At 39.9% G+C, this 24829-nt stretch overlaps 1 protein-coding gene across 1 annotated transcript in view; it reads left to right on the top strand.

Annotated features, from left to right (window-relative positions):
- Positions 1–24829, top strand: part of cd37.S (CD37 molecule S homeolog) — a gene marked incomplete at its 5' end in the record, with an annotated part of 66909 nt that overhangs the window by 20156 nt on the left and 21924 nt on the right. The window contains 2 exon segments of the mRNA NM_001094216.1: positions 15844–15922; positions 22944–23016. Of these exon segments, the coding sequence (NP_001087685.2) occupies positions 15857–15922; positions 22944–23016 (139 nt within the window).

Raw genomic sequence — 24829 nt, 5'->3', positions numbered from 1 at the left:
ACTTATAAGTAACTTACTATATAAGCACATACTCCTAACCATGAGGGTAGCCATGTCCAACTTTTCTGGATAGTTGGTGATTAAGCTCCATGTAGCAAATAATAGAAGTGGCAACATATGTACACTTTCCATATTTCAACAGATCTGAATATACTATGGGGCAGATTTACCTAGGGTCGAATATCGAGGGTAAATTAACCCTCGATATTTGACTGTCGAATGTAAATCCTTGGTCTTCGAATATCAAAGTCAAAGGATTAACCACAAATAGTTCGATCGATCGAATGATTAGATCCTTCGAATCGTTCTATTCGAAGGATTTTAATCCATCGATTGAACGATTTTTCTTCGACCAAAAAAAGATTGCAAAGCCTATGGGGACCTTCCCCATAGGCTAACATTGACTTCGGTAGGTTTTAGGTGGCGAACTAGGGGGTCGAAGTTTTTTATAAAGAGACAGTACTTTGACTATCGAATGGTCGAATAGTTGAACGATTTTTAGTTCGATTTGAAGTCAAAGTCGTAGTCGAAGGTCGAAGTAGCCCATTCGATGGTCGAAGTAGCCAAAAAAAAATTCGAAATTCCAAGTTTTTTTATTCTATTCCTTCACTCGAGCTAAGTAAATGGGCCCCTACATGTTGAGTTATATTTTTAAAGAGCTGCAGCATTTTCCAAAAACTTTTGATCTTGGGAGAAAACATCTTATATGAAGCCAACATGTCCTTTGAAGAAGGTGGTCAAGCACCTAATGTGTAGGGTTTTTTCTTGAGTCCTAGTGAACAAAAACAATGTTTTTATTTACTGGGACTGTATTAGGGATCAACCAAGTGCACCAGTCTGTCTGATGTTTTTGGCCACTCATATCTGGAATGCATGAGAACCAACCCTGGGTTTTATTTGTAGCTTCTACTTTTGGTAAAACATAATTTGCCGTTCATTAAAAAAAGATTTATACAAGTTTCTTTACTCACATGAAGAAATAATATTACGTATTTCCCCTCTTCCCTTTCAGAGTGACTAGTTAACACACTTCCGACTAAAAAATGTTAGTGGTGGAGCTTCCATCAACAAGGCCCAAGTAGGGGCCCCAGTTTACCCAATCTTTAACTATTAAACCCAGGTCTCAGATTCTTTTTTTAAGACTACTTAGTGCCAAAACATGGCTGCATAGTTACCAGTGAACAGAGCAGAGCAATGCATAGTCTCTTTAAGTCCAAATATTTATGAATATGCATAGCTGTTATGATGTGTTAAAACAACTTTATTTTAATCTCTGGAGTTTTCCCTACAGCCTTACTTCCTATTAACTATTTGTGTCAACTGTTTTTCCACTAACAGTGACAATTCACACTTTCCACGGACAGAAGAGGCAGAAAGCCATAGTTCTGCTGGCAATGGAGAATAGGTACAAACCACAAGCTTGTATCCGTGTATCTTAGCATAACAGAAAGAACGGAAAAGTGAGAGGCCGCCAAGCAAAATGTATACGAATTGTTTTATGGCTGCCAGATAATCTCTTGTACTTTTTATTACAAAAAGCAAGTTCAATAATCTACAATGCTGACTTGTATGCCAGAATTCAGCAATGTGTGTGAGTGAAGCAGCAGAGCCACAGAACTAGAGGAAAATTGGAGCAGTAACAATTTAAAGAGACTTCTAGCTTTTTATGCTTGTTTTCTGGGAATTAGCTTTGTGGCCCAAAAATGGATTCAGATTACGGTTAGAACAAAGCTCAGTATAATGAAAGAGAGTCATGGAGACCCACAGTAAACATAACTTTAAACAGAGCCAATTTTGAATCTCAGTCTACATGATAATAAGCCCTGAGCTATACTGACGACGCTGTGAACCTGACAAACACAACTGACTTATTACAAATGGCTGCACACTAAAATTGCATGTAAACGCTGTACACACTTGGACAGTTGCAGCCACACTAATTCACATGCATATTCTACTGCACGTTTGCACCTAGGATAAGGCAATACTTATGCTAAAAAGGTTTAATGGATCTCTCTAAACAGATTGTGAGTGAATATAATGTTAATTTTGCTGCGGTTTTGCTATTATTCTCCCATTGCTTGCAGTTTGTTACTGTCACTTTCTCAAATGCATCAGAACACCCACCATTGGCTGTGGCCAAATAGTCAGTGAAGATTTGGAGCTTTACAAGGGTAAACTACAACATGTACCACCTAGAAGCCAGGGAAAACAAAGAGGAATTTCATTATGCAATGAATGCCTAATATTTAATAAATATACCAATGAAATAAAATGAAAGTCCTTTATGCAACCTGCAAATGCCTCCTGCCTCCCTAACCAAATGACATGGGATCCCCTAAACTGCCATGTTTGTTGGAACCTGGTAATAAAATGTATTAAAATAAGCACAGCGGGGTTAGAGGTTTCCATTTCTGACCACTGCCAGAAAGCTGAGAAAAGGACATCAAGCTTGCAGTGCTATTTTATTAAAAGGTACCAGCAAACAAGACAGTATTGGGGGGTCCGATGTGCTGCAGTTTGGGTGAAGAGAGGCCTCTGCAGGAAGCCCTAGTTGTATAAAATGGATTTAATTCTTTTTTTAAAAAACAGAGAAAAGAAATAAAGGTAGATTTGCCCTTTAAGTTTAGTACAGAAGTAACCGTAGATTTATGGGGCAATTATTAGCTTTGAACTCAGCATAGCACACGTTCTGTTCCACCTGGGACCAAGTGAGTAAATATTTACAGTGTTGCACAGTGTACAGAGGGTGCTCTCTCATGTAAATCTGTGCAAACTTTGGTACAGATGCCTCTATTTATTGCACCATGTAGGCATAGAGACCAACACCCACCCACAGGGTTTTAGCATGTACTAAAATACTGTCTGTAGTCCAATCAGGGGCGTAACGATAGAGGAAGCAGAGGGGGCCCAGGAGGTATAGGGGCCCCACGAGGCCCTAATTCATATACAATTTCAATAAATATTGGAGAAACAAGTCAACCTCTAAACATTTTGGGGGCCTAAAAAATTATTTGCTGTGGGGCCCAGTAATATCTAGTTACGCCACTGAAATGGCACACTTCATGGGATGAAGCAAAATATGTGAATATTTGTTATGCCGAGCCAGGGGTTATGAACTTTTCCCATCCTGAATTATTTACCATGTTATGTTATCTCCTGTTTCCTGAAAGGTGCTCTTGAGGGCTATAAAATCCACTCACTAAGTCAGACTTTGTTATTAAAGGGGATGGTAAAGTAATGGAGGCAAACTGCAATTAGGTAAAAGAGTATTGATCTATATATTCTGTGAAATAGATTGTAGCTGGGGACGATGGGAGTTACCCTTCTGCAACAGATGAAAGAAGCAATATTGGACGTTCCTCTAGCCAGTGATATATTTCTAGGCAATAAATGAGATACGCTTCTCTGTACTCAAACATTGGCGTTGGGACTTCATCTCCTGATGTCACTGGGAATCACAGCAAGAATTTTTCTGAGCTTATTTTTCTATTGTGTCATTAAAGAAGGCGCCTACAACTGTGAGCAATGCTAAACTTATTAGCCTTATTAAGAAAAATGTTGTTCAATGAACTCATCTTTAATTATTAGAATATTTCTAGTGTCTGCCCAAAGCTATTCTGTATATCTCCTAAAATCCTCTCCATATTATGGGGTACATTTGCGCCCAGATGCCATCTGAATCTTATCAAATGACCCGTCTGGCCTTGATTGTATCATGGTATAGGAATCTCTCTTGTAATCTTGGCATTATTGTCATATTTTGGTTCTATTTACAATCCCGTCAGACTGTACTGTAGTTATGTTGTTGCAGTGGGAATACCACGTTATTTTTCTGTACATAGAAATGAGTGATGTATTCAAGTGTCGCCTAGACAGTGAGATCTAGATAGTATATCTGTCATACACAGAAATGACTCTAGCAGAAACTGTCCGATGAGCATCTAACTAAGGATTCTCTTTCCGTGAAACTGTAAGTATGCATTTCCTCTTCACAGCACAAAGAACAGATGGTGGTTTAGGTTCTATATTCTGCATCCTAAAGTGCTAGCTTCATATTCTTACTTATATTTTTGTTTAATCGCTATATACAATATATAATACCTACCAGAAAGAACAAATTTCATAAATAAACTCTGAGCAGTAGATCAATAGGTGTGTATCCACCACTAGATCCAAAGCAAACATTGGGTACAACAAACAGCGTTGTACTGGAACATCAGGGGTTGACCAAAAAACCTTATACCAGGGGCCCACCCAAAAAACATTAGACTAGGGGCCCACTCTCAGTACTATTATTCTTCCTCTCACTCACTCAACCTTTATTCTCCTAGGGGCAGATTTACTAAGCTCAAGTGAATAGTCAAAAATATTCGAATTTAGAAGTAATTTTATGGGTACTTCGACCATCGAAGTGCTCAAATTCGATCGACTTCGATCTAATCGATTGATTCGAACGATTCAAAGTAAAAATCGTTCGACCATTCGATAATCGAAGTACTGTCTCTTTTAAAAATCCTTCGACTCAATACTTCGCCAAATAAAAGCTACCGAATTGAATGTTAGCCTATGGGGACATTGTAGATAGGTTTTGGGCACTTTATATGATCGAATAAAAATCATTCAATCGATCGCTTAAAATCGTTCGATTTGAACGATTTTTATTCGATCGTTCGACCGAATGTTTTGCGCTAAAATCCTTCGAATTCGATATTCCAATGAGAAGGATTTTACTTTGAGGGTCGAATTCGAGGGTTTTTTAACCCTTGAAATTTGACCCTTGATAAATCTGCCCCAAAGTCTCGTTTCTTTACATACTATAATCTATTATTCCATCTATTTAGCCTCTTTGTTCTCATAGAAATAGGGAATGGCCATGAAATAGGGTTTAGGGCAGAGACATGCGGTCAGATTCAGGGAGATTAGTCGCCCAGCGACAAATCTCCTCTTCCTCGAGGTGACTAATCTCCCGAATTGCCTTCACCGGCCTTCCCGCTGGCTAGAAAACAAAGCGCTCTGATTGCTAGAATGCAAATCACCGGCGGGAAGGCAGTTCAGGGAGATTAGTCGCCCCAAAGAAGAGATTTGTTGACGGGCGACTAAACTCTCTGAATCTGACTATGTGTCTCTGCCCTTAGCAGCATGAGGGCCCACTGGGAGTTTTCCTGGTATCCCGGTGGGCCAGTCCGACACTGACAACAAAAGTGTCACAAAACAAGTACCTTGAAGAACTTTGTATTAGCTATAGAGGAGCAACAGAGGATGAAAATAAGAGGCATACAGGGGAATTTGGATATGTTTTAGAATTGAGCCAAATGTTTTGGATGCCTACTTAACAGTAGTAACATGGAGGACAAAGAAAAAAAGAGGCCATGATCTGCAGTTTGAGGCTGGCCACTATAAAAATAAAGTTACAACATTAGTTACACTTTTTCAAGTTTTAATGATAAACTGTTTCTTGCTAAGCAAAATAATCTTAAAAAACACTTGTGTTGTAGAAATGGTTTGCAAGTTTTTGCAATTCTTTCCACCACATGGGAAAATGTACAATTTATCATGCAGAAAGCTGTTTAAATATCTTTAGCCAGTCGATGCCATATGTTGAACATGTGTTGTGGAAAGACAGATGCACTTTAAATTGACCTAACAGTACTACAGATAAGCTATATCTCAGCCCCCAATAAGCTTCTCATTTCTGTTACAGATTAAAGACACAGTTATGGCATTAGTTATTAGAAACCCATTATCCAGAATGCTCAAAATTTCGGAAAGGCCATCTCCTATATACTCCATTTTATCCAAGTAATTAATTTTTTTTACAATTTTTCTCTGTAATAATAAAACAGTAGCTTGTACTTGATCCCAACTAAGATATAATTAATCCTTATTGGAAGCACAACCAGCCTATTGGGTTTATTCAATGTTTCAATGATTTTATAGTAGACTTAAGGTATGAAGATCCATTATCTGGAATGCCCCAAGGTACCGAGCATTCTGGATAACAGGTCCCATACCTGTACCATTTTAATCAATAGGAGACTCATTTTAGTGTATGAACACCAGGCTGGACAGTCTAACTAGATGTAGCTTCAATCTACCTGGCAATAACCACATTTCTCCACATTGTCTTAAAGCCTGTGCCTTTATTAATTCATTCAATTGTTGCTTTAAAAGCATTAATAGTAAACGCTGTGAGACAGTTATTCTTTTCCATTGTGGTTACTTACATCCCTGGTTAATGAAGGTCGGAAACAATTAGATGTAAGAGTTGGGGAAATGTAACGTGTTTGAAATAAGAGGGTGGGCACGGGGGTGGGGTGTTATATTCTTTTTTCAAACCGTTTGCTGCAACGTTATTTAGCAAAAAGATATCCCGGTATAGACATTTTATGCTCAAAAAAAGAAAAACTCTTCAAACAAAAGCTCAGAGGCATCTGCACACTCGGCAAGCCAGTCGTAACATCAGTAGTAACCCGCTTGGAAATGTCCTGTTACTTAGATAAGAATTCCAAGAGGCTGAACGAGGTGATGGCCTTATTCAGTTTTGATGCTGCTGGAATTTGAACCCTAGATGGGATACCTGGGTCTCCTGAGATTGCATGCAAATACCCTGTACCATGGGATGTCACACTGTACACATGATAAGGTTAGAGCTTAGAGGAGACGGAGACCAACATTTAAAGAACCAAGGAGCTAAAAGAGGGCTAAATGGGGCCTCTTACATGAGGCATAGGTAGGGTTGCCACCTGGCCGGTAATTTACTGGCCTGGCCGGTAAAATTGATGGTTGATCCCAATGTTATTAATAGGGAAAAAAGATAAATATATAGGAAGGCCGGTATTTTTTTCCAGAAAAGGTGGTAACCCTAGGCATAGGGCTGCTGGATGTCATAAGCAGCATGGTGTCATAGCAATGGATATAGATACTTCTTGTGATGTCAATACAAATGAATCCCATGACCTACAACAGGACCTAACTAGCAGAATTCTAGATGTTTATACATTTCAGGATCATCTATTAGACCAGATTGGTATGTGTGGTTTGCAGTTGGAAGACATTAATCCATGATGTCATACAGAATTTTGGCTCTCCCCCTGTTTGATATCCCGGCTTATCATTTTAGAAATATCAATTTGACAGTCATATATAAAAGTCATATGCATTCATGAAACTATCATGAAAAGGTTGACTTTGTAGACTAATTTTTACTTACAGTATCTGAATTTGACTCCCACTGAGTAGTCATTATAGTATGAGCTAATCAGTTCAGCCTGCATGTTACCATTGTGGGTATTTTGGAGGAAATATATAGTGGATAGCCCATATGCTCATGAGAATTCTGCGTGTAATATATGAGTGGAGAGCCATTTGTACAGTAAATGTAGTGAATCGAGGTGCTGGACAAATCCTCAAGCTAATTTGCCACTCTAATTGACTAGCCATTATATCAGAGATAGTGATGTATGTCAATGAAAACATTTCTCATTCCATCAACTGAGAGGATTGCCAGAGAGTTTGCTTTTTCTCTCTCCTTTGTACAGTAAACATGTGATCCCAATGATCATTAGGCAGTGAAGCCCAGTGGAGTTGTTCCTCAGTACACTCTCCAGATGTGTTTGGCCTTAATGTTCTCCTGGTCCATCCTCAACAAACTTACAGTCCTAATTGCTTCATTATCGTTATTATAGATGCTAGGCTTTTAGCTGACTGTTGCTGTGCCAAAGGGGAATAGCATCTGCTATATGAAACATTTTCAGGACAGGGAGGCTCACACACGTTTCTTCAGCTGTGGCATTTAGTAGAGGAAAGATGGACTGTTCAGTCTGGAATTCATCAGTTGTAGCTGTAAACTTCATTATCCAGAAAAGAAGCAGCGCAGGGAGAAATCACTATCCCTCCTGCCCTTTTTTTTTAACTCCAGCAACGACCAGAAAAAGAAGCAACCCTGTATGTGCATCATCCTCACCCAGACAAATGTATTTGCTCTAAACTGAGCTTATTAGTTACCCCAGATACATTCTAGTACAAGTATGGGACCTGTTATCCAGAATGCTCAGGACTTATTTGGATCTTCATACCTTAAAGGAGAAGGAAAGGTTAAAACGAATTAAGCCCTATCAGAAAGGTCCGCCTAAATATACCAGTAAACCCTAAAAGTAGTGCTGCTCTGACTCAAAAGAAACACTTAATTTTTCCTTCAATTGAGTACACATGGGCTTCTGTATCAGACTTCCTGCCTTCAGCATAAACCTCCTTGCCCTGGGTGTGAGCATGCTCAGTTTGCTCCTCTTCCCCTCCCCTCCCTTCTCTGCTGTAATCTGAGCCCAGAGCTATAAGTGAGCAGGGAGAGACTCAGGTAGGAAGTGATGTAACACCAAGCTAATACTGCAGCTGCTATCCTAAACAAACAGAGAGCTTCTACAGCTTTTTACTCAGGTATGGTAAAACATTCTACAGAATAAATATAGCACTCTAGCTTGCACTATTGCAGCTAATCTATTGGCAATAAAATGCCTCCATAGCTTTCTTTCTCCTTTAAGTCACCTAGAAAATCATGTAAACCTTATATAAACCCAATAGGCTGGTTTTGCTTCCAATAAGTATTAATTATATCTTAGTTCAAGTACAAGGTGCTGTTTTATTACTACAGACAAAGGGGAAATCATTTGAGAGACTGCCTTTCCGTAAATCAAGAGCCTTCTGGATAACGGGTTTCCAGGTAGTACAGGTGTATAGAAGTTGAACAAGAGAAACTCCTGGATATGTGTTGGCTGCAATGGGAAATCTTGAAGGAATGTGGCATTACAATTCACAAGAGAATTCACAGTAAGGGGTGCGTGTCATTTTATACGATTTCCAGCTCACACACAGTATAATTCTGCGGTAGTTATGAGAGTCCAGAGGTTATAACATGTTCTTAATAGATCATTTTATGACATATGGGACTCTACTTAGAGGAGTTCTTGTCACTGCAATTAGAACGTTTTACCAAATAAGAATACAGAGCTATATTTGTCAACTTTATTTGAGTTATTAACAGTATGAGAGAATATTATAGACAATTTGACTTGTATTAAAGCACTTGGGCTGAGGTCTTGTGCCTTTATAAACTCATGGAACTCTTCGGTGACTCCAACCATCCTTATATTTAACAATAGGAGGGACGTTACTATAATGTGCTTAAATGGGTGGTTACAATTTTAGTATGTTATACCATGGCTAATTCTAAGCAACCTTTCAATTGGTCAATTTTTTTCTTCTTTACAGTTTTTGAATTATAATCTGGACCCTAGCAACCAGACTGCTGAAACTGCAAACTGGAGAGCTGCTGACTAAAAAGCTAAATAACTCAAAATCCACAAATTATAAAAAATAAAAACCAATTGCAAAATGGCTCAGAATATCAATCTCTACATCATACCAAAATTTAAAATAACCTTATTTTTTTACTGTGTTACACCAGGGGACAAAGAATGGGGAACAGTTGGACTTGGACCTTTAAAACTCAATGAATCAGCTATCAACATCAAACACATTAATCACTGTCTGGGCTGCAGAATAGAAACACATTTGAGCGTTATAAACCATATGAATAGTAGATATGTGTACACATATACTGTATATAGCCCTTACCATAGTCCTGGAATTGACCAGTTTTATGATTTCCTGTTGTGCACACATTTTTTCATATTCTTTTATCATTGGGAGCACAATACTAGCCACTTTCCATTTTCCTGCAGCATGCATCCTGAATTGCCTTTAATAAATCATATCAACCCTCCTTGTTCTAGGACTGAATATCCATACAAATATGTTTGTTTGTTGCTGTGTGTGATTAAAGTTCAGATGTGATTGTTGTATGGATAGAAGTGTTGGATTGATCATAGCAGTGTTTAATAGGTGTCACTTTAGCAGTGGCAGATTAATGAGGAGCATTGGGTTCCAAATCATCTGAGAGAGCTAAAGATCACTCCATGAATGTGCCTTGCATTGTTTAGCTGCCTAATCTTCTACCAGTAGGTACCATGCATCTGTCTGAACCGGACCCAGACCCAGCAGCACAGATAAAAATATTTTTTTTTAAAGAAAATAAAATTAAAGTGATAATTGAAAAAGATAGATGGGCCCCTAATCACTCTGGGTCCCTAGGCTATAGCCTACGGTAGTCTATTCATTAATCCACCCCTGTGAATTAAGGGCACATTTACTAAGCTTGAGTGAAGGATTCGAAGTAAAAAAAACTTCGAATTTTGAAGTTTTTTTTTGGGTACTTCGACCATCGAATAGGCTACTTCGACCTTCGATTAGGACTTCGAATCAAACGATTCAAGCTAAAAATTGTTCGACTATTTGACCATTCGATAGTCGAAGTACTGTCTCTTTAAAAAAAACTTAGACTACCTACCGCCACTTAAAACCTACCGAGCACCAATCTTTCTAAGCAATTTCTGTTCGAAGGAAAATCGTTCAATCGATGGATTAAAATCCATCGAATCGAACGATTTTTCCTTCGATCGTTCGATCGAAGTATATGCGGTAATTCCTTCGTATTCGAAGTCGAAGGATTTTACTTCGATGGTCGAATATCGAGGGTTAATTAACCCTCGATATTCGACCCTCAGTAAATGGGCCTCCCAGTAACCTGTTGGTGGCCTGATGGAATCATGTAGGTCATGCAACTATAAGGCCAATAAGAAGTGTTTCGACTGTTTTGTTTGTCTGCAAAAAAAATGTGTCCTTCAAAATGCCTTTCCTCATGACTATTTTACTAACAAGGATGCTAATTTGCACAAATACATTCACCCTTAACAACCAATCAGAGCGTTCCTTTACTCTAGCATGTAGTACACTGGACAAAATAATTGCTAATTCCTTGCCTTTGGTAACTGTACTGGTGTAGATTGGCTCAGTATTTGTAAATGATCCCCAACTGCATATCCATTAAACAGCTATTGCTTAGAATACTGACTCTGCTTCATCAAATGATACTCCATTAATGACAAAGCTTCCTTTCATAGGGCCAGGGGTGCTTCGCCAATGAGGCGAGTAGAGGCTGTCGCCTCAGGCGGCAGCACCCCACTAGGTACCAGGGGCAGCAAAAATGCTGCTCCTGGTACTTTAAGAGCAAATTTCCGGGGGAGGGGGGGGGGCAGCAGCAACTGCTGCTGCCTCAGGCGGCAGAGGGGCCAGGATCGCCCCTGCATAGGGCAACAGTTTTAGCTGCACCTGATTGGGAAGCCATTGTTGCCATACAAGGGTTTTGGATAACTATAGTTCTCATTAAGGGGATCACTGCAAAATAGACCAGAAAATAGACCAGAAAACATTATTTTATGGTTCATCAACTTATGCTCAATATTCAGACTTAATAGAATGTTCATGGGATAAACAATGGGATACATTTTACATCTGGAATCGAATTAGGACATAAGCTTTTCTCATCTAATTGAATTTTGGGCAGTCTGTTTGCCCTCCCATTAAATGACAAATCAGCACTACAGTTCCAAGAAATGCTTGGAAAATGTATTGCAATTAAAGGCTGCATGTTTCTGTTTTATATCCTTAATTAGGACATTAGTCATTATTATATTTGACTGTATTAACTGTAATCAGTAAATTGTGAAAACTCAACTCACTTCTAACAATATCATTTGGGTGACATTATAACAGTATTAACGCACACACACACACACACACACTATTAAATAGTTTAATTTACAATATATATATATATATATATAGTTCATCGAAGTTCAGGCACTCTCGAAAATCACATATGAGGTAGATCAATAAATGCGTTGCAGTTTTTTCCTAAAGGGAAGTCCCAAATTTAAAAAAATATATATTACTAGAAATCATATTAATCATATTAATCAAACGTATTACTCTCTGGCTGTAACTGACCAGCTGAAAAAAAATTACAGTTTTACTAGTAATGCAAAATATACCACGGAATTAGTTTTTTGCAGCAAATGTAAATGATTTGTTGATACACTTGACAGCTGGAGACACCTGACAGATTATACTGCAAACACAAAGCTTATTCTTATAAATAGTGCTGATCTTTCATTCTGAATGGGCCTACAGAGAAAAATACCCCAAACTGACAAATTTGCACATTTCTTTGCTGGTTTTCTGCCCTTAAAGGGGCACGTATGTTTACCGTTCTGCTGGCAGTGTGGTTGCGTGAGGTTCCTGTTTTTTCACTATAAGGTTGGCCACACACACACTAAATATTCATGTATATTGCTTGATATAAACAGATTTAGGGTGGTGGCAGATGGGGAGACTAGTCGCCAATGACAAATTTCCTTTACTTTGGGTGACTAATCTCCCCGAAATGCCTTCCCGCCGGTAAGAATATGAATACAAATCGACGTTGCTTCAAATTTCTAAAGTCGCCCGAAGTTTCCTCATGAGGCAACTTTGGGCGACTTCGGAAATCCTAATCGATTCATATGCCATCCCGCTGGCAAGAATACGAATCGCATTGGTGGCATTTGAGGAGATTAGTCGCCCGAAGTAGAGAAGATCTGTCGCTGGGCGACTAATCTTCCCGTCTGCCACCACTGGTAAAGGGGTGGTTCACCTTTAAGTTAACTTTTAGTATGTAATAGAATGGCCAATTCTAAGCAACTTCTCATTTGGTCTTCATTCTTTATTTTCTAGAGGTTTTTAATTTAAATGCCTTCTTCTGACTCTTTCCAGCTTTCAGAAATGGGTCACTGACTGCTCTGTAAGGCTACAAATGTATTGTTAGGGGCAGATTTACATAGGGTCGAATATCGAATATAGGCTCAATATTTGACTGCCGAAGGTAAAACCTTTGACTTCGAATATCGAAGTCGAAGGATTTACCGAAATTAGTTAGATCGAACGATTCGAAGGATTTTAATCCATCGATCAAACGATTTTTCTACGACCAAAAAAAGCTTAGAAAGCCTATGGGGACCTTCCCCATAGGCTAACATTGAGGATCGGTAGGTTTTAGGTGGCGAAGTAGGGGTTCAAAGTTTTTTTTAAAGAGACAGTACTTCGACTATCGAATGGTCGAATAGTCGAACGATTTTTAGTTTGAATCGTTCGATTCGAAGTCGTAGTCGAAGGTCGAAGTAGCCAATTCAATGGTCGAAGTAGCCAAAAAAAAACATTCGAAATCCAAAGTTTTTTTTATTCTGTTCCTTCACTCCAGCTAAGTAAATGTGCCCCTTAGTGTTACTTTTTATTACTCATCTCTCTATTCAGGCCCTTTCCTATTCATATTCCTGTATCGTATATAATTCTATGCATGGTTGCTATGGTAATTTGGAACCTAGCAACCAGATTTCAGAAACTGCAAACTGGAGAGCTGCTGAATAAAAAGCTAAATAACTCAAAAAACAATAAAAATGCCACCTTGTCTCAGAATATCACTCTCTGCAACATACCAAAACTTCATTTTATTAACTTAGTTTAAAGGTGACCAACCTCTTTAAGGTCCCTCAGCATGAATGTTACTGAATCAGCCCCATAGTATTGTAATCTCAATCTGTTTAAAGACTTATTTTCTGAACTGTCTCATAAATGATAACTCCCAACTAGTTGATATGTGGGTAGGTAATGTAAGAGCAGTGTCGGACTGGCCCGGCGGGATACCGGGAAAATACCCGGTGGGCCCCGACCCTAGTGGGCCCCCGCCGGGCCAGACTCCCTCTCCCAAACAGTTTTTTAAAAAAAAATTCGGCACATCGCAGCGCCGTTTGCGCATGCGCAACGTTTACGCATGCGCGCCTAGCGCCGTTTGCGCATGCGCGATGCGCCGCCTTGGCAATTATGCCGAGCGGCGATTCACCTTACAAGTAGGTGGGGGGGGCCCTGGACACCAGTCCCGGTGGGCCCCGGCCCCCCAGTCCGACCCTGTGTAAGAGAGAGTTTTGTCCTGGGTGGGTGGAATATCTGCTGGTGAAATATCCAAATGTGCAAGTTGGAAAACACATGCACCGTTCATATTGTTAATGTTTTTCTCAAACCAAATTTTCAACCCCCTTTCTGGCCTTCTGGATTGTGACTGTAATGTTTGCTTTTTCCGTTGCTTTGTACGCAGGTATGTTTATTTGGTTATACACACAAACCCTTGTCCCATTAGTGTCATGTTGAGTCAAACTTTGGTCAATAGATACTGAAGGATGTGCAGACTTGTACTGCAGTGCATGTACCTCTGTTGTAGGACTGCTCTATCAGCTCAGAGGGACAGCAGCAAATATGGAATTTCACATTTTTTGAATAGTTAGTTGTCAATACAAATGCACGTGCTTACTACATTGCTCTGGAATAGTAACAGGGCAACCCTTTTGCATAACTCCCAACTGTTCCGTTTTTAGGGTAAGGGCCCACCTGGAGATTCGGGGAGATTTAGTCGCCCGGCCACTAATCGCCTCTTCTTTGGGGAAACTAATCTCCCCGAACGGCTTCCCCCTGTCCTCTGCCTGGTAGAATGCGAAACGACGCTTCGTTTTCTGAAGCCGTACGAAGTTGCCTCACGAGGAAACTTCAGAAATCGAAGCACCGCAAGTGCATTGCCGCAGGCGATTTTTCATTTTAGCAGGTAGAAGGCAGGGGGAAGGCAGTTCGTGGAGATTGTCGCCCCGAAGAACAGGCGATTAGTCGCCAGGCTCGTGTGCCCCTGCCCTTAGAGGGACAGTCCTTCTTTTGACAGCTCAACCCGCAGTCCCTCTTTTTTACTGGAAAGTCCTGATTTTCTCTGCACCGAACAGGCAGAAAAAGAAACAATGTTTCTAACTTAATTGGCTTTTGGCAGAGAGCCCAAAACAGCCACAACTGCAGATAAAATACTTTTGCAACAATTTTGAGATAAGCAAATAATTAATTGTAACAATATAAGATAACAGGTCCCTTGGGAGAAGTTAGATTCACAGCTTAAAGGGCAATTCACCTTCATTAGCAAAACTGTAATAACTGAAAAATTCTACAGAAATATGTTTAAACTTTCATAACCTGCCAAATTTTGTAAAATGAACATGGTAATTAGGGGGTGTGGCCACAAAATGCGCATGGTCAAAAAATTCCCTGCACTGCGCACGGCAACTTTTTTGTCCCTCTTTTTATTTCCAAAATGTTGGGAGGAATGCCTTATGAAATAAAAAATAACAAAAGTGGTATCAAAATGATAACTTTATTGGCTAACTAATATAATCATAGCAAGCTTTCAGAACATTTTAGTTCCTTTTTCAAGCTGATTACAATGAAGCTGTGTGCTTCCAGGGAAAATGACACAAACCACCATTGTAAATCTTATATGTCTACAAGGCGGGCTACTAAACTGCCTGAAGTTTGCTACATGTCTAGTAACCCATAGCAACTAATTAGTGTGTAGAATTTACAGGCTGGCACATATCTGATTGGTTGCTATGGGTTACTAGATGTAGGCAAGTTTTAGACCCTCTCTTTTTAAGAAAAGGAGCTCTTTACTTGGGGGTGTCAAAAGTTAAGCACCCCCCAAGTGTTTGTATATAATCACCTCACACCCTGGGCCGGTGCTCCTATCAGCAGAAAACTTCACTGGCCCTGAGTTCTTCCAACGTACAAGTATGTACGCTGGAAGTATCACTTTGGGGTGCCTAACTTTTTGCACCTCCAATTAAATATGCCTTTACTTCTCCTTTAAACATAGGTGCCATTTGGGAAATGTGTATTTGTGGCCAGACATGCGTTTAACATGCAGCAGACTGTCAGGCCGCAACATTGATGTAATTTAGATGGAAGCTGAAAATGAGGTTAAACCAATTGCAGTCACTCAATCAGATACAGAAAATGATCTTTGTCTGTCTCTTTTTCCTTGCACAGGAAGAGAAGCAAGATGGCTATCAAAGGTTGCCTGAGCGTTACCAAATATTTCCTGTTTGTCTTCAACCTGTTTTTCTTCGTAAGTACTTTGTTTTTACTTATTTCTTTGCACTTAATGATTCCAGCTGTGAAGCGGGGTGGCACCCTCTAAGGGTAAATCTATGGATAGTCTTTAATATCTTGATTAAACTGCAAACGAGCCTATTGAAATCATTGTATTTGTTTGTAGAGCAGGAACTCAAAGAGCAATCCTCCAGGCAGACTTGTAAAAACAGGCGTTTATTGAAGCACAAAAAGCAGTAATAATCTGCCCTTTGGTTTGGTGAAAAGTGTTAACTGAGTGGTCAAGGGGACTGAGGCATTTTATACCCAATTAGGAGTCCCACCCACGTTTTCATAGCATGGCATGTAGTGTCAGGTTCAAATCATCTCTATCGTTCTAGCAATAGCCTCTGTCTGTTTGGATACAGATTGTTAGTGATCATGGGCACCAATTACTACATGTGATGCCCTCTGCTAATAGGGTTAGGGCAAGGGATTGCCACATGAAGTGTTAGCCCAGCAATTCTAGGATTTATACCTTTTCTGGAAAGAAAATTTCAGTCTTACTATGTCCATTTCCTTCTTCCTTAAAGGAGAATTAAACTCTAAAAATGGATATGGCTAAAAAAGCCATGTTTTACATACTGACCTTATTGCACCAGCCTAAAGTTTCAGCTTTTCAATAGCAGCAATGATCCAGGACTTCAAACTTGTCACAGGAATTCCCCATCTTGTGACACTAACATGCTCAGTGGGCTCTGAGAAGCTGCTGAGAAGCTAAAGGTGGCCATACACAAAGAGATCCGCTCGTTTGGCGATTTTGTCAAACGAAAGGATCTTTCCCCCGATATGCCCACCTTGAGGTGGGCGATATTAGGCTGATACAATGGTGGGCCCTAGGGCCCAATGATCAGATCATAATGCAGGTGTACGGGCAGTTGGATCGCTGGACTGCATCAATGAACAGATGCGGTCCATGTGACTTTCGGCCACATATAGACTGTGGAAACCCATTGGAGGGGCCCATACACGGGCCAATAAGCTTTTATCGGCCTGTGTATGACCATCTTTAGCTCAGGGGTCGTTGCAAATGATCAAACAGAAAATGAGATTGGCCTGTGATATAAGGTGATGTTACAAGTCTGTATATTAAATTTGGATGCTAATTGCACTGGTTTCTGTGCTGCCATGTAGTAATTATCTGTATTAATTACTAATCAGCCTTATATTGTGACATTTCTATTCTATGTGTACTGTATATTGTGAGTGGGTCCCTAAGCTCAGTAAGTGACAGCAACACAGAGCATGTGCAGTGAATCAGCAGAAAAGAAGATGGGGAGCTACTGGGGCATCTTTGGAGACACAGATCTTTACTACTAAAAGGCTGTGGTTTCCTTGGGCTGGCGCAGAAGCCCAAAACATCACGTACAACATTTCTACTACTTTAGTTTAGCTTTACTTCTCCTTTAACAATAACATTGACTTGTATTTACAAGGGATGCACCGAATCCACTATTTTGGATTCGGCCAAACCCCCGAATCCTTCTTGAAAGATTTGGCCGAATACCGAACCGAATCCGGTGGAAAAGGGAAAACATTTTTTACTTTCTTGTTTTGTGACAAAAAGTCACGCAATTTCCATCCCGCCCTAATTTGCATAAGCAAATTAGGATTCGGATTTGGTTCGGCCTGGAAGAAGGATTCGGACTAATCCAAATCCTGCTTAAAAAGGCCGAATCCCAAACCAAATCCTGGATTCAGTGCATCCCTAGTATTTACCCACTGGATAAGTAAAATAATGACCAATTAGTAACCATTTCTGTTCCCTCCTATGCAAATATACTGACGGTAGAGGTATATATGGCAGTGCAGCCGTTTATAAAGGTATGGGATATACAGTATTATCCAGAAACCTCCAAATTATGGGAAAGTCATCTCCTCATTTTTGTGATGAAGCCAAAAGACAAAATGTATGTTCAGCACAATCCATATTTGTTGCACTCATGTTGAACATAGGGAATACTTTAATACATAAAAGTGACACTTTAAGCGACTTTCCACTATACATGAATTAGAAATGATTCATAAATATATATTTGCAACACAAAGCAGTATTTGTATATGTCTTTGTGTTCTGCATTTACTGCTGGTTTTGGCTCTTGATGTAGCGGAAGTGAGTTTTCCTCCAGGTCTGATACTTTTTAAGGATCCAAAACCAGTAGTTGAAAGAATATAAATATCACTTACCGTATATACCCGAGTATAAGCCGAGTTTTTCAGCATCCAAAATGTGCTGAAAAAGTCTACCTCGGCTTATACTCGGGTCAGCGGTACCCGACCAGAGTAGCTGAGATTGCAGTCACTTTTAATCATTACTATACCAACAGTTCACTTGGGGAGAGACTGCAATATCCCACAATGCCCTCTGTTGGTTATATGAAAGAATAACAGTGCGCCCTCTGTTGGTTATATGAAAGAATAACAGTGACTGCAATATCACACAGCGCCATCTATTGGTTATATGAAAGAATAACAGTGACTGCAATATCACACAGCGCCATCTGTTGGTTGTTTGAAAGAATAACAGTGACTGCAATATCACACAGCGCCATCTGTTGGTTATATGAAAGAATAACAGGGACTGCAATATCACACAGCGCCATCTGTTGGTTGTATGAAAGAATAACAGGGACTGCAATATCTCACAGCGCCATCTGTTGGTTGTATGAAAGAATAACAGTGCGCCCTCTGTTGGTTATATGAAAGATTAACAGTGACTGCAATATCACACAGCGCCATCTGTTGGTTAAATGAAAGAATAACAGTGACTGCAATATCACACAGCGCCATCTGTTGGTTGTATGAAAGAATAACAGTGCACCCTCTGTTGGTTATATTAAAGAATAACAGGGACTGCAATATCACACAGCACCCTCTGTTGGTTATATGAAAGAATAACAGTGCGACCCTCTGTTGGTTATATGAAAGAATAACAGTGACTGCAATATCACACAGCGCCATCTGTTGGTTATATGAAAGAATAACAGTGACTGCAATATCACACAGCGCCCTCTGTTGGTTATATGAAAGATTAACAGTGAGTGCAATATCACACAGCGCCCTCTGTTGGTTATATGAAAGAATAACAGTGACTGCAATATCACACAGCGCCCTCTGTTGGTTATATGAAAGAATAACAGTGATGGCAATATCACACAGCACCCTCTGTTGGTTATATGAAAGAATAACAGTGACTGCAATATCACACAGCACCCTCTGTTGGTTATATGAAGGATTAACAGTGACTGCAATATCACACAGCGCCCTCTGTTGGTTATACGACAGATTAACAGTGATGGCAATATCACACAGCGCCCTCTGCACATGGTAGTGGGACAGTGGGACAATGCACACAGTAATCCGTTTGGCAATTCTCTGTCACCTTCAACTTTGCAAAGAAGTCCGGTTGATCGCTGGGGGGGTCGCTTTGGCAGAATGTGTGCTGCTGGGAGACAGGGCTGTAGTTGTGTCTAGGCTTATACTAGAGTCAATAAGTTTTCCCAGTTTTCGTAGGTAAAATTAGGTACACTTCACAATTTTTAAAACAACTGAAATGTTTCAATTACTAAATAGCTCAGGATTACATTTTTTTTATGAAATAAAAAGTGTTTTTGCTGAGATTCCAATTTAATATCATGAATCATTTGATACAAACATCCCTACGCAATCATGTTTCTTCAGTGGTGCAGCTGCATCGACTGTGTTGAAATGAGATTAAAGGGAAATCCTCCCCAAAATCTGCTGTCTATATTCAGCCGTGTGCTTGTGTTACCGACTTTCTGGAGCGGATCTGAAAGGGATACTGTCCTAACCAGTTATGTATGGTGAGCTACAGTTCATTACAGGCTCATGGCACACAGCGGCGTCTACATGCCAGAAGAGAAAAGCCAATCCACTGCCTATAGTTTATATGTGGAAGGGCCAGTGTATATATGGCACAACACGTGTGCCATTAGCCAATGTGAAATAAATCTTACTCTCCATCATTCTTGCTCTGTTGGTCCTGATGTTTGTGCTCTCTGATATAACACAGACCTGGGAACAAAGGCAGGCATGTTCTCTAAAGTGTTTGAAGATGAATTATTGTATTAAAGGATTACAATTAACCCCTAAGCAATGATTTGCTGAGCTCTGAACAGCGAATACAGTATATGTCGGCTCTTGCTTTTGACTTGTAGGTAAGCAAACTGTTTAAGAACTGAAAAGACCTGGAGACTCAACTTACATTAGAAAAGTAAACAATTGCGTTACTGGCACAGTTTGCAGCCTGGCATGGGGAACAGAGGTAGAAATACTTTACAAGAGTACTTTTAAATGTAGCTCCAGTGTAATTTGGTTTGAATTGTTCTTTTTTGTTTTGGAGTTAGAAATATGCTGCTATTCTGGAACAGCTACTCTGCTGTATTTCATACACAAAACAGACTAGATCCTAGTTTGCAAGTGAAACTGCAATAGATATGCACTGGTTATCTAGTATCAGTTGTGCATTTCAGAAATTCCAATGTCATTTAGTTAGCATATCTGGAATTTTAACTAGCCTTGTTCAGACTAAAGACTCTAATTTCCAACAAAGACACATGTGAAACGATGGTAGTGCCATCTCTTATCCCAATGCTACTATAGGTACCATCTCTCCTTACTACACCTGCTATCCCACAGTCACACTCCCTTCCCAGAGACTATTATCCACTGTTACTATAGGCACCATCTCTCCCTACTATACCTGCTATCCCACAGTCACACTCCCTTCCCAGAGACTATTATCCCACTGTTACTATAGGCACCATCTCTCCCTACTTTACCTGCTATCCCACAGTCACACTCCCTTCCCAGAGACTACTATCCCCACTGCTACTATAGGCACCATCTCTCCCTACTATACCTGCTATCCCGCAGCCACATTCACTTACCAGAGACTTTTATCCCCACTGTTACTATAGGTACCACCTCAACCTACTATGCCTGTTATCCCACAACCACAATCTCTTCCCAGAGACAATTTCCTTCAATGCTAATATGGACATCAACTCTCCCTACTATACCTGCTGTCCCACATCCACAGTTCACCTGCTATGATTTGTTGACAATAAAGTCCTATTAATTACAGGTTGCCTTTCAATGATAGCTGGATTAGTTCTTTGGCAGCTGCTTGTAATCAAAACTTCCATTTACTGGTCATCTCACCTCTCAGTAACATCTGCCAAGTCTTGATGAATGGGACATTCCTGTTTTTAAGCACAATACTGAAAGTTAAATGTCCCATGTACATGTGTTTGTATCGGCCCACTAGATAAACCAGTTTCACTGAGTTTTCTGTCCCTGTAGATGAATACAGGAATGAAGCAGAGCAATGGTGTGGTTCAGGTTACTGAGAGGAGCAGAAAGGGGCCTATAGCATTTTCGAAAATCATCTTAATAATATTGGCAATGATAAATAGTGTATGGGGCCTGATTTCATTTTGGGATAAAAAGGATATGAAATAATACCTTTTCTGTAGCACCCCCTTAAATCCTGTTTGGGTCTTTGTCTGTTTTGCAACTGTGTGTCCTTATATGTTTCCCCAGAAGCAAGTGAACAGTGTTACATGGGGAATATGTAGTTTGAGGCCTAAATTGGTTCTCAAAATGGTGCATATCCATAAAATGAGTTCCATTGGGTTATATAAATGTCCCAAAACACACTTAATTTTAGCTATAAACGTCCTAGTAGATATCTCTGCAGGTCTTCTCCTACTTAGTTTGCATGTGCAGTGTCTTGTTTAAGGTGCAGAGTCCCATGTGGCAGTTAGCAGCCGTGGGCTGGAGGCCAGCAGCAGAAGGAGAGTTTAAGCACTGTATGTTGCATTCTGCTGTCTGCAGGAAGAGGTAGAGTAGCCCTTTGTCTTAATACAATTATTTTAGAGCCCTTTAAAAATGGCCTCTCATGCTAGGACACAACATGAGAATCTTGAATGTTTTATGAGTAGATGGCCAGTCAGCCTTCTCTTACTTTTTGTGAGGAGATGTAGGGACTGATGGGGCATAAGCTAGTCATCATGTTACATCCATTTGTTCATATTGCTGCTCTGAATGGCTATATATAAAGGACAATGGGGCATATTCATCAATGAGTGAAACAAGAGTTCACCACAGTTTACAAAAGAGGAACATTCCAGGTACACTTGGATTGGACCTTTTAGGGCCACTTGTATCAAAGGGTAAAAAGAGACCGTGTTCTTTTTTCTCTTTATGATAAATATACCCATTGTGTAGGTGGTCTGGTATTACAAATTACGATGACTTTATTTACGTTGACTTAGTTGTTGTTAGATATGTGCATGGAATGGGACTTTTGTATCTTAGTGCCACATCATTGCGTCTTTATATTAATTCAGAAGTAACAACAAATGTTGTGCAGTGAGGTTGGGAGGCACCATGTCTAATGCCTAAATATTCATAAGGGTTTGTTACAGTGAGAGCTGTGAAGATGTGGAATTCTCTCCCTGAATCAGTGATACAGGCTGATACATTAGATAGCTTTAAGAAGGGGTTGGATGGTGTTTAGCAAGTGAGGGAATACAGGGTAATGGGAGATAGCTCATAGTACAAGTTGATCCAGGGACTGGTCCAATCAGGAAGGAATTTATCCCCCGCTGAAGCAAATTGGAGAGGCTTCAGATGGGTTTTTTGCCTTCTTCTGAATCAACTGGCAGTTGGGCAGGTTAAAATAGAGTTCAAAGGTTGAACTTCATCCTAACTTACTATGTTACTATGTATGTCTGGTTAAGCCACACCCCGCTTCCACTGCTTCTGTGATTGCTGACCAGTAGCAGGTACACCGAAAGCCTTGACTGGGTCCACCAGACATGATTGATACCAAAACCACAATGCAACTCTGCTTGGGGGGGGGGCTTTCACTTTGTCACCTTTTTTGAAGGGAGAATTCTCTTGTATCATTGATTTCAGAGGTTCTTGGAGCTGTAATGTGGATTGTTAAGAGTCCCACTCTTGTTTTCCAGATCCTGGGAGGCATGCTTCTCTGCTTTGGGCTCTGGATCCTATTTGACAGAGGCAGTTTTGCAACTATGATAGGTAAGTGAGATCATTCGCACTAAATTCACCTACTGTTCCCTCAATTTGAGACTGTGAACTGTAACCTGGATGTTTATTCCTGTGAAAGGTGAAGAGCATAGCAACACAGACAGTGAGCATGAATAAGTGGTAGGTGTATAAACCTAGCTCTCTAATATAAAACTAAGATCATGTTGTAAATGTCTCTATTATCCCCCACAAAAAAAGAAATATGTAATAAAAAAAAAAAAAAAAAAAAAAATATATATATATATATATATATATAGATATATATATATATATATATATATATATATCTATATATATATACATATATATAATTCCAGCTGGATATAATGTAGTTACTGGGTCCCACAGCAATATTTCTTAGTGTTATAACCCCTAAACAGCAAGGATGATGTTCTTATGGAATTGCTTAACAGTTAGAAGAACCACAGGTTTATCATTTATTTTTTTGCTCCTCAGCGGTCACTAGGTCTGCTGCCTCTGTGTTATTCCTATGTGAGTTGGAGAGCAGCAATAAAGAGACTGGTCAATATCCCAGTCCTGTGTCCAATATTTCCTTCTATGCACTGGGTAGTGCTACAGACCAGAAAAAGACTGTTTGTTGGACCCTGTAGTCCTCTGCTGGTTTCATGCTTTTCTCAGCTTTCAAGAAGATTCTCTACATGTGATTCTATCATATCCCCAGTGTTATTTTTAGTCTGTGTATAATTACTGTAAGATCGGAAAACAACCGTGCTTGAAATTCTTATTGAAATAACAACTGACCTTAACTTTATCTGCAGACCAAGGACCCAAAAACATTTTTATTCAGATACTACTGTCAGTAATCAGTAGCTGAGTAGGAATAGCTTTTGGGATACGGATAACTGCATCAAGAATAAAGGCAGTTAGTAGTGTAGGTAGCTATGACGACTAAAGGCTATAGTATGTCAGTGAATAATCTGGGGCTACTCACCCCAGATTGCTTCTCATTCACATCAATGAATCAGTTAATAGTGCTGCTCCAGCAGAATTCTGCACTGAAACCCATTTCTCAAAAGAGCAAACAGATTTTTTTATAATCAATTTTGAAATCTGACATGGGGCTAGACATATTGTCAATTTCCCAGCTGCCCCAAGTCATGTGACTTGTGATATGATAAACTTCAATCACTCTTTACTGCTGTACTGCAAGTTGGAGTGATATCACCCCCTCCCTTCCCCCCCCCCAGCAGCCAAACAAAAGAACAATGGGAAGGTAACTAGATAACAGCTCCCTAACACAAGATAGCAGTTCCCTGATAGATCTAAGAACAGCACTCAATAGTAAAAACCCATGTCCCACTGAGACACATTCAGTTACATTGAGAACAAAAACAGCAGCCTGCCAGAAAGTATTTCTCTCCTAAAGTGCAGGCACAAGTCACATGACCAGGGGCAGCTGGGAAATTGACAAAATGTCTAGCCCCATGTCAGATTTCAAAATTGAATATATAAAAATCTGTTTGCTCTTTTGAGAAATGGATTTCAGTGCAGAATTCTGCTGGAGTAGCACTATTAACTGATGCGTTTTGAAAAAAAAACATGTTTTCTGATGACAGGATCCCTATAAAGAAATGTAATTCAGCTGTTTAAGTTACCAGAGAAGGCTTTTTGCCATCCTGGTAAAGTGCCAGCTGAAGCAGGGTTCTAAACCTTGACCCTTGCCACTACTGTGCTAAGCCTAGCCCTTTATAATGACAACATAAACTTTAACCCCAGTGTTAAGCAGGGAATTTTTGTACTACCAGAATACATCAAATCTACCTGAAACTCAGCTGCTTTGCAG

This window comes from Xenopus laevis, chromosome 7S (assembly GCF_017654675.1).
Source record: "Xenopus laevis strain J_2021 chromosome 7S, Xenopus_laevis_v10.1, whole genome shotgun sequence".
In the NCBI taxonomy this organism is placed as follows: Eukaryota; Metazoa; Chordata; class Amphibia; order Anura; family Pipidae; genus Xenopus; species Xenopus laevis.
This window is presented reverse-complemented; position numbering and strand designations above follow the sequence as displayed.